The 14,031-nt window shown below is 44.8% G+C and overlaps 1 protein-coding gene across 1 annotated transcript in view; it reads right to left on the bottom strand.

Moving 5' to 3' along the window:
* The window catches only part of DDX58 (DExD/H-box helicase 58), an 18,748-nt gene extending 4,744 nt beyond the window's left edge, over nucleotides 1–14,004 (bottom strand). Inside the window, 11 exon segments of the mRNA XM_009285056.1 lie at nucleotides 2,576–2,727; nucleotides 4,509–4,679; nucleotides 5,394–5,484; nucleotides 6,774–6,922; nucleotides 7,823–7,958; nucleotides 8,611–8,768; nucleotides 11,701–11,841; nucleotides 11,844–11,888; nucleotides 13,622–13,732; nucleotides 13,735–13,752; nucleotides 13,899–14,004. Coding sequence (XP_009283331.1) covers nucleotides 2,576–2,727; nucleotides 4,509–4,679; nucleotides 5,394–5,484; nucleotides 6,774–6,922; nucleotides 7,823–7,958; nucleotides 8,611–8,768; nucleotides 11,701–11,841; nucleotides 11,844–11,888; nucleotides 13,622–13,732; nucleotides 13,735–13,752; nucleotides 13,899–14,004 — 1,278 coding nt within the window.
* Nucleotides 14,005–14,031: the final 27 nt, after the last annotated feature.

Raw genomic sequence — 14,031 nt, 5'->3', positions numbered from 1 at the left:
GCCAGCTTGTCTTTCAGCACATGGGGATGGCCTGCTCCTGCGCCTTTAAGATTTCCTTCTTGAAGAGTGCCAGCTTTCCTGGACTCCTTTGCCCTTCAGGACTGCCTCCCAAGGGACTCTGTCAACCGCCTCCTAAACAGGCCAAAGTCTGCCCTCTGAAAGGCCAAGGTAGCAGTTCTGCTGACCCCGCTCCTTCTCCGAGAATCAAAAACTCTATCATTTCATGTTTGCTGTGCCCAAGACAGCCTCCAACCATCATGCTACCCACAAGTCCTTCTCTGTTCACAAACAACAGGTCCAGTGGGGCGCCTACCCTAGTTCGTGCACTCACTGGCTGTGTCAGGAAGTTATCTTCCACACACTCCAGGAACCTCCTAGACTGTTTCCTCTCTGCTGTATTGAATTTCCAGCAGACATCTGGTAAGTTGAAGTCCCCCACGAGAACAAGGGCTAGCGATCATGAGACTTCTCCCAGTTGCTTATAGAATATTTCACATCTCTTCATCCAGGTTGGGTGGTCTATAACAGACTCCCACCATGATATCTACTTTGTTGGCCTTTCCCCTGATTCGTACCATAAACACTCGACCCTTTCATCACCATCATCAAGCTCTAGACAGTCAAACCAGTCCCTAACATACAGGGCTACCCCACCGCCTCTCCTTCCTTGCCTATCCCTTCTGAAGAGTTTATAGCCATCCATTGCAGCAGTCCAGTTGTGCGAGTCATCCCACCATGTTTCCATGATTGCAACTTTATCATAGTTCTCCAGCTGCACAACGGCTTCCAACTCCTTGTGTTTGTTGCCCATGCTGTGTGCATTGGTGTAGATGCACTTCAGTTGGGCTATTGATCCCGCCACCTTTTTGGGGGGAGAAGCCCTAATTCCTATGTGACTGTTCTCAGGCACTCCTGTGGTTTCTAACACATCAATAACCCTTGTGTCTTTGCTGTCACATGGATTTCCATCCCCTACCTCTGCTGAGATGGCAAACCGAAGGACCTCGCTAGCACACCATCCCTCAAACATCGGCGTGTCGCCCCCAGGCTTATCTCTAGAGAGCCTGATTTTATGCCTTTCCCCCTTCAAATCTAGTTTAAAGCTCTTTCAATGAGCCCTGCTAACTCCTACGCAAAGATCCTTTTCGCCCTTTGGGCCAGGTGTACCTTGTCTGTCGCCAGCAGGCCTGGTGTCGTGTAGACCGACCCATGATCAAAAACCTGAAAATTTTGCCAGTGACACCAGGCGTGGAGCCAGGTGTTGATCTGCCGGCTCTGTCTGTTTCTTCCCTCATCATTCCCTGCAACTGGAAGGATAGAGGAGAACAATACTTGTGCTCTTGCTCCCTTAACCAGTCATGCCAAAGCCCTGAAGTCTCTCTTGATTGCCCTTGGACTTCTTAGTGCGACTTCATCGCTGCCTACCTGAGAAATCAATAATGGATAATAATCTGAGGGCCGTACCAAGGTAGGAAGCTTTCTCTTCACATCTTAAACCTGGGCCCCAGGGAGGCAGCAGACTTCCCTAGGAAGTGAGTCCGGTCGGCATACTGGGCCTTCTGTTCTCTTTAGAAGGGAGTCTCCTATGGCAATGACCCGTCTTTTTTTCTTTATGGAAGCAGTTTTGACACAGAGTGTAGGCCGACTTAACCTTGGTGACACCTCCAAGCTAGATGAACTATCGTCCTTGTCATTGTTTGGTTCTACTGGCAGAGCCTCGTACCTATTATGCAAGGGCACCTGGGAAGGTGGAGTGGTCACAGAACAGACGTGCCTGCTGTGCTGGGCCGGAACCTGCCTGACCAAAAGTCCATCATTGGCTTAGCCCGACACACCTCTTGCATGTCACCTCCAGCACCAGAAATTCTTGACACTTCTTTCTACCCTCATGATGTTTTCTGATCTGGTAAGTGTGCAGCATGCAGCAGGGTTAATATAAAGCACTGAAGGTGTGCTGAGGTGTTCTACTAGGCTTGTTGATCTGCCAGACATTGCTTGAAGCAAAGATGAACAGTACTGTAGGCAGTACAAAAGAAGTCACCAGCAGAAGAGCATGTACAAACCCAAATATCATCCTGACAGTGTCCCAGGCAATGGTTTCTTGAAATCTCCCAGAAACCACTGCTCTGAAATCAACATCACTTGGTATGACAACAAATAACTTTTGAAAAGCACTTGCACTGGCCTGCAGCAAAGGTAAAGTGCTTCTGAACATGAATATGGATGGACTATCACCACCATTTGCATCTCCCATCTCCCTGTCCACTATCCCAAGCAGACACAGCAATCTTTTTCTTCCAGTGGACAGAATACTTTATATTTTATGTCTAAGCTGAGAAGTTTATATAAATTCTACCTCAACTTCTAAGTTTTTTACAGTTACAGTACAGATGACATTCTGCAAGCTAGCAGTACACACTATCCCTTCTTTGCTGATCCAGCCTTAGTCTGAAACCAAATACAGTGAGCACTTTCCTCAGGTTATCACTTGGTCCTAGATAGAGACCTAGTAGATGGAGGCTGATACAGATTATGCCTGTAGATTTGAGTATGAAAATTCCACAGAAGTACAAACCTTTCTTGCAAGTGTTGCTTCATCCTAATTCTGTAGCTTTTCAATAGCTTCATTCATAATTTCTTCCTCGTAACAGTTGTGTTTCTCATTCTCAACCACTCCTGTTTTGCTTGTCACAAGGATGCACTTGCTGCCTCTTGCCCTTTCGTGACCTATACAGCAACGCATTTATCCTCTTTACTCACTCTTAACAAGATGTGCAGAAGTGGCAGCTATGCCATAAAAGACCATTAATGATTTTCTGTGTGGCTGCTTCTGTTTCCCATGTTCAGATTCAGATAATGCTGCTTCTAAAAAGCGTTCTCTCAGCTCTTTCTTCTTTGATCACAAGCCGGAACGAGATCACCCCTTCCAGGTATCCTCATGGATATCCCCCAACCAGTGCTGTATTGCCTACTCCTGTGGCCTGCCTCAGTTAAGCTCTGGCATGCTTGACACTTCAGTTATTGTACAGCATCTTGCTGCTTCTTGTAGAAACAAAAGCTAGAGGAGGAAAGTTCATCTTAGTCTTACTTACTAGTTTTCTGCCCTGCTAATTGGTGTCTATTTAAAAAAAAAATCTATCACAAAAAACCTGGGGAACTGGAAATACAGTGCTGGCAAGAAAAGAGACAAGAGCAAGTGCCATCCCCTCCACCTGTCTATGCCTACTGCCTGCCTGGTTTTTGCTGCTGTGACACAGGTGAAGTAAGAACTACAGGGATCTCATACCAGTTTAGAAGTATTCCAGTTAGAAAAAATGTTCGCATTTGCTTTTCATAGAATCATAGAATCATAGAATCATTAAGGTTGGAAGAGACCTCTAAGATCATCAAGTCCAACCGTCAACCCAACACCACCATGCCCAATAAACCATGTCCCTAAGCGCCTCATCTACACGTCTTTTAAATATGTCCAGGGATGGGGACTCAACCACTGCCCTGGGCAGCCTGTTCCCATGTTTCACCACTCTTTCAGTAAAGACATTTTTCCTCACGTCCAATCTAAACCTCCCCTGGTGCAACTTTGAGCTCCTCATTCGCCCAAAATCATAATTTTATGTGGTTTAAAACTGACACAACCTATTTTCTTTACATCTTTAATGATTTGTTAAGAGCAAACACTATCCTTTCACCCATAAACGTGAATTCTGGACCAATTATTTCATTATAAGACAAAAATAAGAAAATCACAGGACACAAACCCTGAAAGTAGAGGACTAAGTACAATGGAGATCACTTCCCATCAAATTATGAAATTAACTACTTGGGTGATATGATAAAATACTGCAGATGCACCCTTGAAAGACGTAGGCAGTTTTATGACATTTAGGAATGTTAAACAAAAGCCAGTATTTAATGTGGCTCTTCATTCCCATCTACTGGCCATATTGAAAAATCACCAAGATTCAAGACCCAAACAAGCCAAGACAGAAAAAGTTTTTTTTTTTTTTTTTTTTGTCTCGGATGTTAGAGGTCTGCACATGCAATGGCCTTGGGTACCTGTGAGTAGCTGGGTTGGGAATAAGCCACTGGGCAGGGGAAGGTCTTCAGAAGCCAAGGCAACACATGAAACTCCATTGCAGCAGTCCTTTGTAAATTGTCACAGTCAGAACGATTTGCCCTATTTGTGACTACAGCTCTTCTAGCCATACTTCTGCATCTATCTATAAATATCCACTTGAGGGATCAGTCCTCAACAGTTCAATAACTTTCTGCAGCATGGCTAATTTGCATGGCAAAAGAAAAGTCACACAACATCAAGGACTCAGTTCTGTGAACAAATCTGTCACGTCCGGTGCCATCATTCATCTGACTTCACTCAGGGGCACCCAGGAACAACAGCAAGACATACACATATTACTATAGTATTTCCAAAGTGCCACTCACTAGCACTTTATGTCCATTTCTAGGCCGAAACAGGTTTCTAAAGTAATAGCTCTGAAATTCCATACCTCTGACTTGGATCGTTTTGGTGACATTACAGAAGTATTCATAGAGCACAACAAGGTTGCACTCAGAAATATCAATGCCTTCGTCACCAACAGATGTAGCAATTAGCAGTCTGCTGTCTTTGTCGGTTTTGAATGCATCCAGTACACCCTTCTGCATTGGGAGGGTCATACCTACAGTACCAAGAAACTGTGTCAGGAAAAAACACTGAAGAGTTCCTTGAGCAGGTTACCTGCATTTGCTCTTACTTAAGTGATTAGAAATGAGCATGTTCTTTTGATCTAGAAAAGTACTTTAAGTTCGCATATCCAGCTGGCTGCATGCTATACCCACTGGACAGAAATTCCTGTTGATGTGCCACAAGAATTGTCATCCTGGGAAACACCATTTCAGATGCAACACCTAGCTGATCTTTATTAGAGAGACCCATACAGCTTAGTTATTTTAAGCCCAAGCTAACTCTTAAGCCATTCATAATTCATTTTGGCTGTAGCTTCCATTCTACCTTAAAATGTCTTTGTGCCACCAAATACAAAATAAGAGAGGGATTTGTAAAAGGAACAGGGAAAATACTACTAGAAGTAATCACAAGAAGCGATGATAGCGAACAGTTTCTAAACTTCTTTTGAACTAGCAAAAGAATTCTGCAGCAAAGTGTCACTGACAGTGTTACTGCTGCTTTAAGCAAAGATTCTGGACAGAAAAAGCAAGCATCTCCTTAGGATTGGTTAAAGGTCTTCTAGATATGGAAGGAGGCATAGTGCAAACTTGCATGACTTTCCTCTGTTTCAGAGCACAGAAGATGAACACGGGAAGAGTAGAACAATTTTAGCAGCGTAGCCACCATAGGTCTAGCAACTGGTATTCCTCAGTGCAAACCTGCGTACCTGTTTTTTGATCTCTTCTTCCACGACACATCAACACATCTGGCTTTACGTAGCTAAGTAGAGGGCTTGCTTCTATTCACCTCTTCAAAGCCTGGAAAGCAAATCAGGGAATTAGAACCCTGTCCAGATGAAATGCTAGTTTGGGATAGATAGGTAGATCCTATCCATGCTTGCCTAGCCAATTAATACTTCCGAGAACCAAAACCAGAAAAGAAGGTGGAACTTGTGCGTCAGGAGGGAACATCTATTAACAGGTGAGAAAGCAAGAGTCACAGTCATGATACCAGATCCAACCATGCCACAACTGATTTCCACTTTTCCCACCCCTGCAACTTAAAGGCTGGCTAGACAGCAAGAAGCCTTTCACTGCTAAAAAGTATGCCTTTTTCTTTTACAGACCAACAGATCACTGAATACTACACCTCTGGGATCCAAAGGAAATGAGTTGCTATTTACAAACTGCACTTTCTCACTGCACAGTGAAAGTAGCACCTTCAGACTGCTCTTACATAAGAACAAAATTCAGCCAAGCTACACTAGGCTTTTGCATCTATAATGGAAAATTGCCAGCAGATGCTTGGTGTTGTTAGTTTGGACTTTAGCCTGCCTTTAACTTTTTTCTGATTTGCAATTCATCCAGCATTTCTGGATCCAAGGATAAAATGGGGGCTGGGACTCTCAGCTGATAAATCTGTTTACAGAAGCCAGAGACTATGATACCTTGCAGTAAATGTTTAAGAGCTACTGAAGCTAATGATTAGCAGCACACTTACTTCAAGCATGAACTTTTTCTGGGAACAAGGTATTGGAAGAGAGAAAAAAGGTCATCCAGCCTAGACCCTTGATCCTAGGCAAGTGTGAAAAAGACCAGTGCATCAGAAGGGTCCAGAGAACATCTGCTCCACAAAGTCTTTCCTTTTTCTTGATGAAGAACACATACTAGGGCACAGACCTCCTTTGGGCCCATAGGAATCCTCCGGGAAACGTATAAATACCTCCTGATGTGCAATCAGTAATAGAGCAGAGCTGCTGGTTTACGACACTGCCACATTAAAGCCAAAAACTTTGTAACACATCTTGTTAAAACTGACTTCAGACCTAAAGTAAAAATCTGATGGCTTAATGATCAACTATGATATGTAGCAAGAAGAAGTGATGAAGGACACCACCCCTGTACTGTAGTTTTTAGAAAAAGAAAAAAACCCCTCATCCTGTCTCAGAGCACCAGTGCTTAGGAAGACATAGAAAGATAAATATTTTCTTAGGAAGATCAAATACATGCATATTTTTCTATTTCCAGATCAAAATGGGAAGGGTAATAGATGAGGCATTATATTTTCTCACTTCCCATTTTAGGAGCTTTGAAAATAAACATCTTACAGCTACTAAGGCTCTTGTCTCAGCGAAGAGAAGAGTGCGAGTCTGTAGGTTATAACGGAGTGCTTCATCCAGGATGCAAGCAAGCTCTTCCAGCTTGGGATTCTCATTTGACTCATCTTTTGAAAGGGCAGTCAGTTCTGGCTTTTTCTCTCAAAGAAAACGGCGGTGTCTTGAATAATTTACCTTCTTCAATGCAGAAAACAGAATTCTCACCCAAACTTACTTTCAAATGCCACCCGCATTCTCTTTAGCATGTATTTTTATTTTCTATACCATTCTTCCAGATGCAAGCAAAGCAAGCTATTGGTTAAATGCAACAAAATCCCCAGAAAAAAAATTTCTGAGTGTCTCACATTTTGGAGCAAACTAACAGGAGGATCTCTGTGACGTACTGTGCACCAAAAGACAGCAACAAAACAAACTCCGTTCTTGCAAAGGGTGGTGCTATTTCTTCTGAGGAAACAACTGACACTAGAGGGCAGACAGCCCAGCGATTTAAAATCGCAGTCAACACTGCAACACACCAGATCACAGGCTGGTTTACAGCACACTGCTACTAAATCAGAAATTAGAGAACACTGCAACCTCTAACTTTTAATCAGAAGGGTAAAAGGGCCACCTACTTCTTCCCAAAATTTTGGGATTCGTCAGGGAGCATTGGGCAGGAGGAGGCTAGGCAGTGCACTGAGCAGTGTATGTTGCCTTATCTAATGCTACCAGCATCCATGATTGTAGACCATCAGCCTACTTCTGGGGCACACCCTTAAGGACACCACTGCCTTATCTCCAAGTCAGGCATGTAAGAACCTACTACAGCATCTAGCTACAATTACTACTACTGCCTAGACTCCTGCACTAGAAGCTTGAAGTCCCAGAAAGTAAGTTCCCCCCTGCCTACCCTAACACTATATTTGCACCCACGTGGACACTAGATCTAGAAAGTGAAGTTTCTGGAAAAACAATTGCACTTACTCTGAAGAAAACACTTGGATCATCCTACAATAAGCCGTCTTCTCCCCTGTAACTGTCACAGGTACTGTGTGAAATACCTTGAAATTTGGCTGTCAGTTGCTTCTCTAACTCTGTATGTGGTCCATTTTTGACATTTGTGAAAAAATCAGTTAGGTAGGCTAAAGCATCTTCGATGTGGGCATCTTCAATGATGATGAGGGCATCGTTGAATTTCTGCTCAGAAAGAGAGACATACACATTTAAGCCTCATTTTCCATGGGACAGGGGATGAACGCAGATTTTATTTAGCCAGATTAAGTATTTGTCGTGGTTTAACCCCAGTTGGCAACTCCCCGGCCAGCTTTCCCCCAGTTTATATACTGAGCATGACGTCACATGGTATGGAATATCCCTCTGGCCAGTTTGGGTCAGCTGTCCTGGCTGTGCCCCCTCCCAGCTTCTTGTGCACCTCCAGCCTTCTCAGTCAGTAGAGCATGGGAAGCTGAAAAGTCCTTGACTAGTGTAAGCACTGCTTAGCAACAACTAAAACATCGGTGTGTTATCAACATTATTCTCACCCTAAATCCAAAACACAGCACTGTACCAGCTGCTAGGAAGGAAACTAACTCTATCCCTGCTGAAACCAGGACAGTATTATAAACTTGTGTTGTTCTTCCATTTGCACCACAACACAAGCATTACAAAGTCTCCTCTGCACTATAGCGTTCTTAGTGAGTATCTTAAGACACAACTCTTACATGCTATCCTTTAGCCTGTGTCAGATAAAATGATTAGGTTCAAAACCTGCTCCTAGGTGAACATACCTGTATCAGAAGGAACAGGATGGCTCCACCTCTGCATGGAAGGAAAGAGGATACGCACTTACCCAAAGGTGTTCAGTGCAAATGAAAAGGTCTCTACAAATGCTGCTCTCCTCCTCCTTATCTGCCAGTTGCAACAGTCTGTATTTCTTCTGAGTGGCAACTATCCAGTGTTCATATTTCTGTGTTCCAAAATAATTCTTGTTGATCTGAAAGATAGTATCTAGTAAAGAAGGAAGAAACAAACATTTGTTCATCTTGACTAACAAGTAACCAGAACAGTTAGCTAGAAGATAACATTTTCCATGAATGTTAGGTCTAAAAAGCTTATGCAGAAGAACACTGTATGATACAATCACAGAATCACTGACGGTGGAAGGCACCTGTGGAGACTTTTAGTCCAACCCTCTGCTCAAATCAGGGTGACCTAGAGCCGGTCGCTCAGGATCATGTCCAAATGGATTTTGAGTACTTCCAAGGATGGAGACTCCCTTCTCTGGGCAACCTGTTCCAGTGTTTGACCACCCTTACAGCAAAGAAGTTCTTCCTGTTGTTTAAGTACTTCTGTTTGTGTCCACTGCCTCTTGTCCTGCCTCTGGGAACCATCTGAGAAGAGTCTGGGTCTGTCTTCTTCACTCCCTGTGTTTAATGTATACCCAGATGTTAGGCTAAAATTAACCCAGTATAATTCAACTGAGGATCTGTGTACATACACATACCTGCAGAGTCTTTAGCAATAAAAATAAAGCACACTTATCCTATAAGAAGCCTACAGTATTCAAGACACTGCACGTGCATTTCTCTTTGAATTACCAGCTACTCAATAGTTAAGTATTCATTTGCTAAACAGTCCATGGTACTTAAAGGCATATTATCCAAGGGCCTGTTCTTGAGGCAGAATTAGTCAGAACCTGTTTGTCACACACATACTCTGTCTGAGTGCTTCACAAACTTCAGTAATCAGAAGGTCCATGGAAGGGAAGCCAATGGCATTCATGCAAGAGGAACTGTGATGCAGAAATAAGCTTCAGAAGTGTTTGCTTAATTTAGTGTGCAGTTTGAAATTCCCACTCTATTTTTTCTTCAAATAGATGCAAGCATTTTGGGTTGGTTTGGTTTCGGTTGGGTGGCTTTTTTGTTTTGGTGGGTTTTTTTAATTCTCCCTTCCTGCCCCAGAATATAGTTCACTCTCCAATATCTGGAAAGTGGGGGGAAAAAAATCTCGAAAGTATAGAACTGAGGTAAACAGGCTTAAGGCACCCCAGTCAGTTTGCAAAAGCCAGTCTAAGCACAGACAAAATCCTTTAATTCAGAGCTGGATAGACCAAGGCTGATCTTGAGCATAGCCATCCATGGGTCACTGCTTTGTACCCCCTATAGCTCTCAAATTTGTTGATAAGAGCCACTTACTGGATACCACTTAGGAACCCTGCAAAAGCAGAATTGATTTCTGCAGGGCTGCAGAATTAGGCCTCATGACCATGAGACGCGTTCTCTCTTCTCACAGCCATGCATCTCCCCCTCTGCAAACCTTCACACCACTGCAGCTCCTGAGGCTGGAACCCTACAGACAAATGTTTCCTTTCTTAGGCAGCCATATCCTCTTTCTGGTGGTGTTCATGTTCCACAGAACCTCCTCTGTAAAATTACCTTAAATGCTTTTCAATAGGAAATAAAGGACACCTGGTAAACAATGGAAATAGGGGTACCCAGAGGTATAAAAAGGACAAAAGGCTGACCAGAGAAGGTGGCCAGGGCATCCCTAGAAATAACTCTGAGCGCAGCTGTTGTGGTTTAACCTCAGTCGGCAACTAAGCACCACGCAGCCGCTCGCTCACTCCCCCCGCCCCCCGGTGGGATGGGGGAGAGAATCGGAAGGGTAAAAGTGAGAAAACTCATGGGTTGAGATAAAGACAGTTTAATAGGGAAAGCAAAAGCCGCGCACACAAGCAAAGCAAAACAAGGAATCCATTCACTCCTTCCCATCGGCAGGCAGGTGTTCAGCCATCTCCAGGAAAGCAGGGCTCCATCACGCGTAACGGTTGCTTGGGAAGACAAACGCCATCACTCCAAACGTCCCCCCCTTCCTTCTTCTTCCCCCAGCTTTATATGCTGAGCATGACGTCACATGGTATGGAATGTCCCTTTGGCCAGTTTGGGTCAGCTGTCCTGGCTGTGCCCCCTCCCAGCTTCTTGTGCACCTCCAGCCTTCTCAGTCAGTAGAGCGTGGGAAGCTGAAAAGTCCTTGACTAGTGTAAGCACTGCTTAGCAACAACTAAAACATTGGTGTGTTATCAACATTGTTCTCATCCTAATCCAAAACACAGCACTGTACCAGCTACTAGGAAAAAAATTAACTCTATCCCAACCGTAACCAGGACAACGAGTCACAAATGATGGTAGCATCACTTATTATCAGTCATTGATAACGACACTGAGCTAGACCTGGGTAACAGTACAGGGACTTCACATCCAAAGGCCATGAAAATGTTGTTGACTTCTGTGACACAGCATTTAGCTAATGACTTCAGACCAGAAGTTTCATCTTACCCTGTGACCACCCCTTTGGGTGCTGACAAAACTCAAAGAGCCACACAAAGTTTCTAGGGGTTGCCACAGTTAAGGTAATAGACTATGTCAAATCCCATGACAAGCAGGAATCAATTTAGGCAACACCTAAATGCCACTTTGCCTACTTCCATCTGTATTTTTAGGAGCATTAATGCCATGTGAATGCTCCAGAAAGGGGTCTGTTCAAAGGCATAGCAAGGCACCAATTTCACTGTAATGTGGCACCTTCCAGAGCCCCTGAGGTCGCTTTACGGGAGCCTGGACTCCGCAAAGACATACAGCTGAGCACTGCCAATGCCAAAGCCACCCCATCCTGCTCCCCTGCCCTGCAACCCTTTCGCACACCACCTCATCCACCGAGCCAGAGGGGTGAAGAATGAGACATGCAGGTGTCGCAGACAGCGCTGCTGTGGGAAGCTGCAGCCACACAGCAAAGCCTCCTCTAAGCAGAAGAAAGTAAAGTCTCTCCCCAGGGGACCGTGGCTGGCCATCCTCCTCACTCAGCAGCCTGACAGATGGGCACCAATTCATCCCACAAGCCAGCATTTCTCTGCAGCAAAACTAGGCAAATACAGGGATTTTACCATTAACTACCTGCATGATCTCATCACACTCCCTTTCTATCAGGGACGTGTTTATGTAGGGCATGAGTGCTACCAGATCAATTTCTAGCCCTGACGCTTCTATCCGCTTCAACAGCTGTCTGTGCAACTCCAGTTTTTCAGTTTGCTGAAGTCCCAGTTCTCAATTACTTCTGCCAGTCCAGTGTAACCTTTCAGAAAAAGAGACAAATGGTTGCTATGAATTCAATCTCTAGCTGGAATAGGTAGGAACAAGCTAAAAAACACTTTCTCAGCCACACTGGAGAAATTAAAATTATTTTGAGCTGTAACTGACTAAAATCTAGGTGAACCACAAACAATTTTTATAGACTGACTGGTTTCCTTTACAGCACTTGTATGTGTAACGTGAAAAACCTTATGCTAAAAGAGCAGTAACACTTGCAAAGAGGAAAAAGAGCTACACAATGTCACAACTCACATCACCGAAGCAACCATAAAAACCTTCCTTTGATCCATACAATCCTTGGATCCCTGCAGTCCATGATACTCTTCCACAGGATTTCCCAGAGCACAGGACACTGCTCAGAATCACAAACACCTTTGGTGTCCTTTTGTTTTATTTACCAGCCCCTTACATTTTAGTCCTGTCCTTGGCTCCACCCTCCTTCAAAAACCCTTGTCATACTGGATTTGAGTCAGTCCCTGACTGAGAGCAACCCAGACACCTGCAGCCTAGACAGTCAGCAAACAGCTGAAAATACTGTCCTGGACAGACAGTGGCAGGGAATCATATTTAGAGGACTTGTGTGGTTTGCTGTGTAGGTTCCAGAGGTGGAAGAAAGCACGTCAGGGTCCCAGAGGAACTGTGGGCAAACAGAAGGAATTTGCCTAACGTTTTATTTTCTTTTGGAGGAGCAGGAGAGAAGTGTGGATGCTTACCACCACAATGTCTTTAATCTAATTATCACCTATCTCTGCATCTGCCAAATACAAGAGTAATGCTATATTCTAATCTCGGGCCCAATTAATAAGTACTTGGGATAGCACTTGGAGTCAGCAGGTTAACTTTTTCTGTTTCCTGCTGAAGATGAACCAAACTGAACACTGTCAACATGTTCAAAGAAGATATTTTTGCAATTCAGAAATTAGGACTATCACAGGCTGGTAAAAAGTTGCTCTGGCATGGAAACAAAAGTGGCTTATGGCATGAGATTTTGGGGTTTGAGATATCTACAAATCACCAAGAATCTATGACAGAACCTACATGTATAGAGGAAAGCTGGCAAATCCTGGTAATTCTGTCACATTTTGGATAGGAAATTGCAATAGAACCTCACACATCAAGCAGTCATAGCTACTGAGGAACAATCATCACATTTATAAACTATTAATGGTTACTTACTTCTCAAAACATAAGACTTTCAAGACCTCTGAATAATTTTTAAAAATTAGTTTCTAATTTAAGACTCTGTCCTTGAATGAAGCTATCCCACGCTACCAGTTAACCCCCACGCACATCCTGAAACCCATTTAGCTTTCTCTTTCAGAGGATTTAGCTTCCTTCAATTATATTTGGTGAGAACAATTTCTTATTTCTTCTCTAAACGCTCCGAGACAGACAAGTCTCCTCTCAATGAGGCTTTATTCTGCATCCCTTCATCTTTCATTGGCTTTCTCCATAATCGAAATTGTTCCAGCTGCTTCTCAGACGGGCGTTTCCCCGTGCCTTCGAAGTTTTATTTCCAGCCTCCGTCAACCTACTTTTTCCTACCGCATCTCATCTGATGTGACAAGACCCGGCAGCAGAAGCCCAAGGATAACGGAGCGATGCTTCACATCCCGGGTGCGCTGGGCTGGTCTGCCCAGCTGAACGCGGGCGACGGCTGTGGTTCCGGCAGAGAAAGGGAGGAGCGGAGGAGCCCGCTTGCGAGTGGGAACCGACCTGCTGCAACCAGGGCGTCCAGGAAGCCCCGGAGCCAGCCCTCCGCCTCCAGCTGCAGGATGGCATCCAGAACCAGGGCGGCGGCCGCCGTCACCCCCTTCTCCTCCTCCACCGGGCTCTCTCCTTCACGTCTAGCAAAACCCCGAAGCAGGCAAAGAGTGAGGGAGGGGACCAGAAGTGGCGGCAGGGAGACGACAGCTCCCCGCCCACGCCGGCAGCGGGAAGGATGCGGGCGCAGGGCAGCGCCGGGGGCAGCACGCCGCTGCCGGCCCCGCACCGTCGGACAGCCAGTGCGTCACGTCGCTCAGGATGTAGACGGGGTTCAGTCTCCTCTCGACGTGCCGCCTGTAGCACTGCAGGCTCCTCTTCTCCTCCGCGGTCATGGCAAGGGCGGCTTCGCCCGCCGCCGA

This window comes from Aptenodytes forsteri, unplaced genomic scaffold, assembly GCF_000699145.1.
Source record: "Aptenodytes forsteri isolate BGI_AS27 unplaced genomic scaffold, ASM69914v1 Scaffold167, whole genome shotgun sequence".
Classification (NCBI taxonomy): domain Eukaryota; kingdom Metazoa; phylum Chordata; class Aves; order Sphenisciformes; family Spheniscidae; genus Aptenodytes; species Aptenodytes forsteri.
Note: the sequence above shows the minus strand (reverse complement) of the source record. Positions and strands in the feature narration are given on the sequence as shown.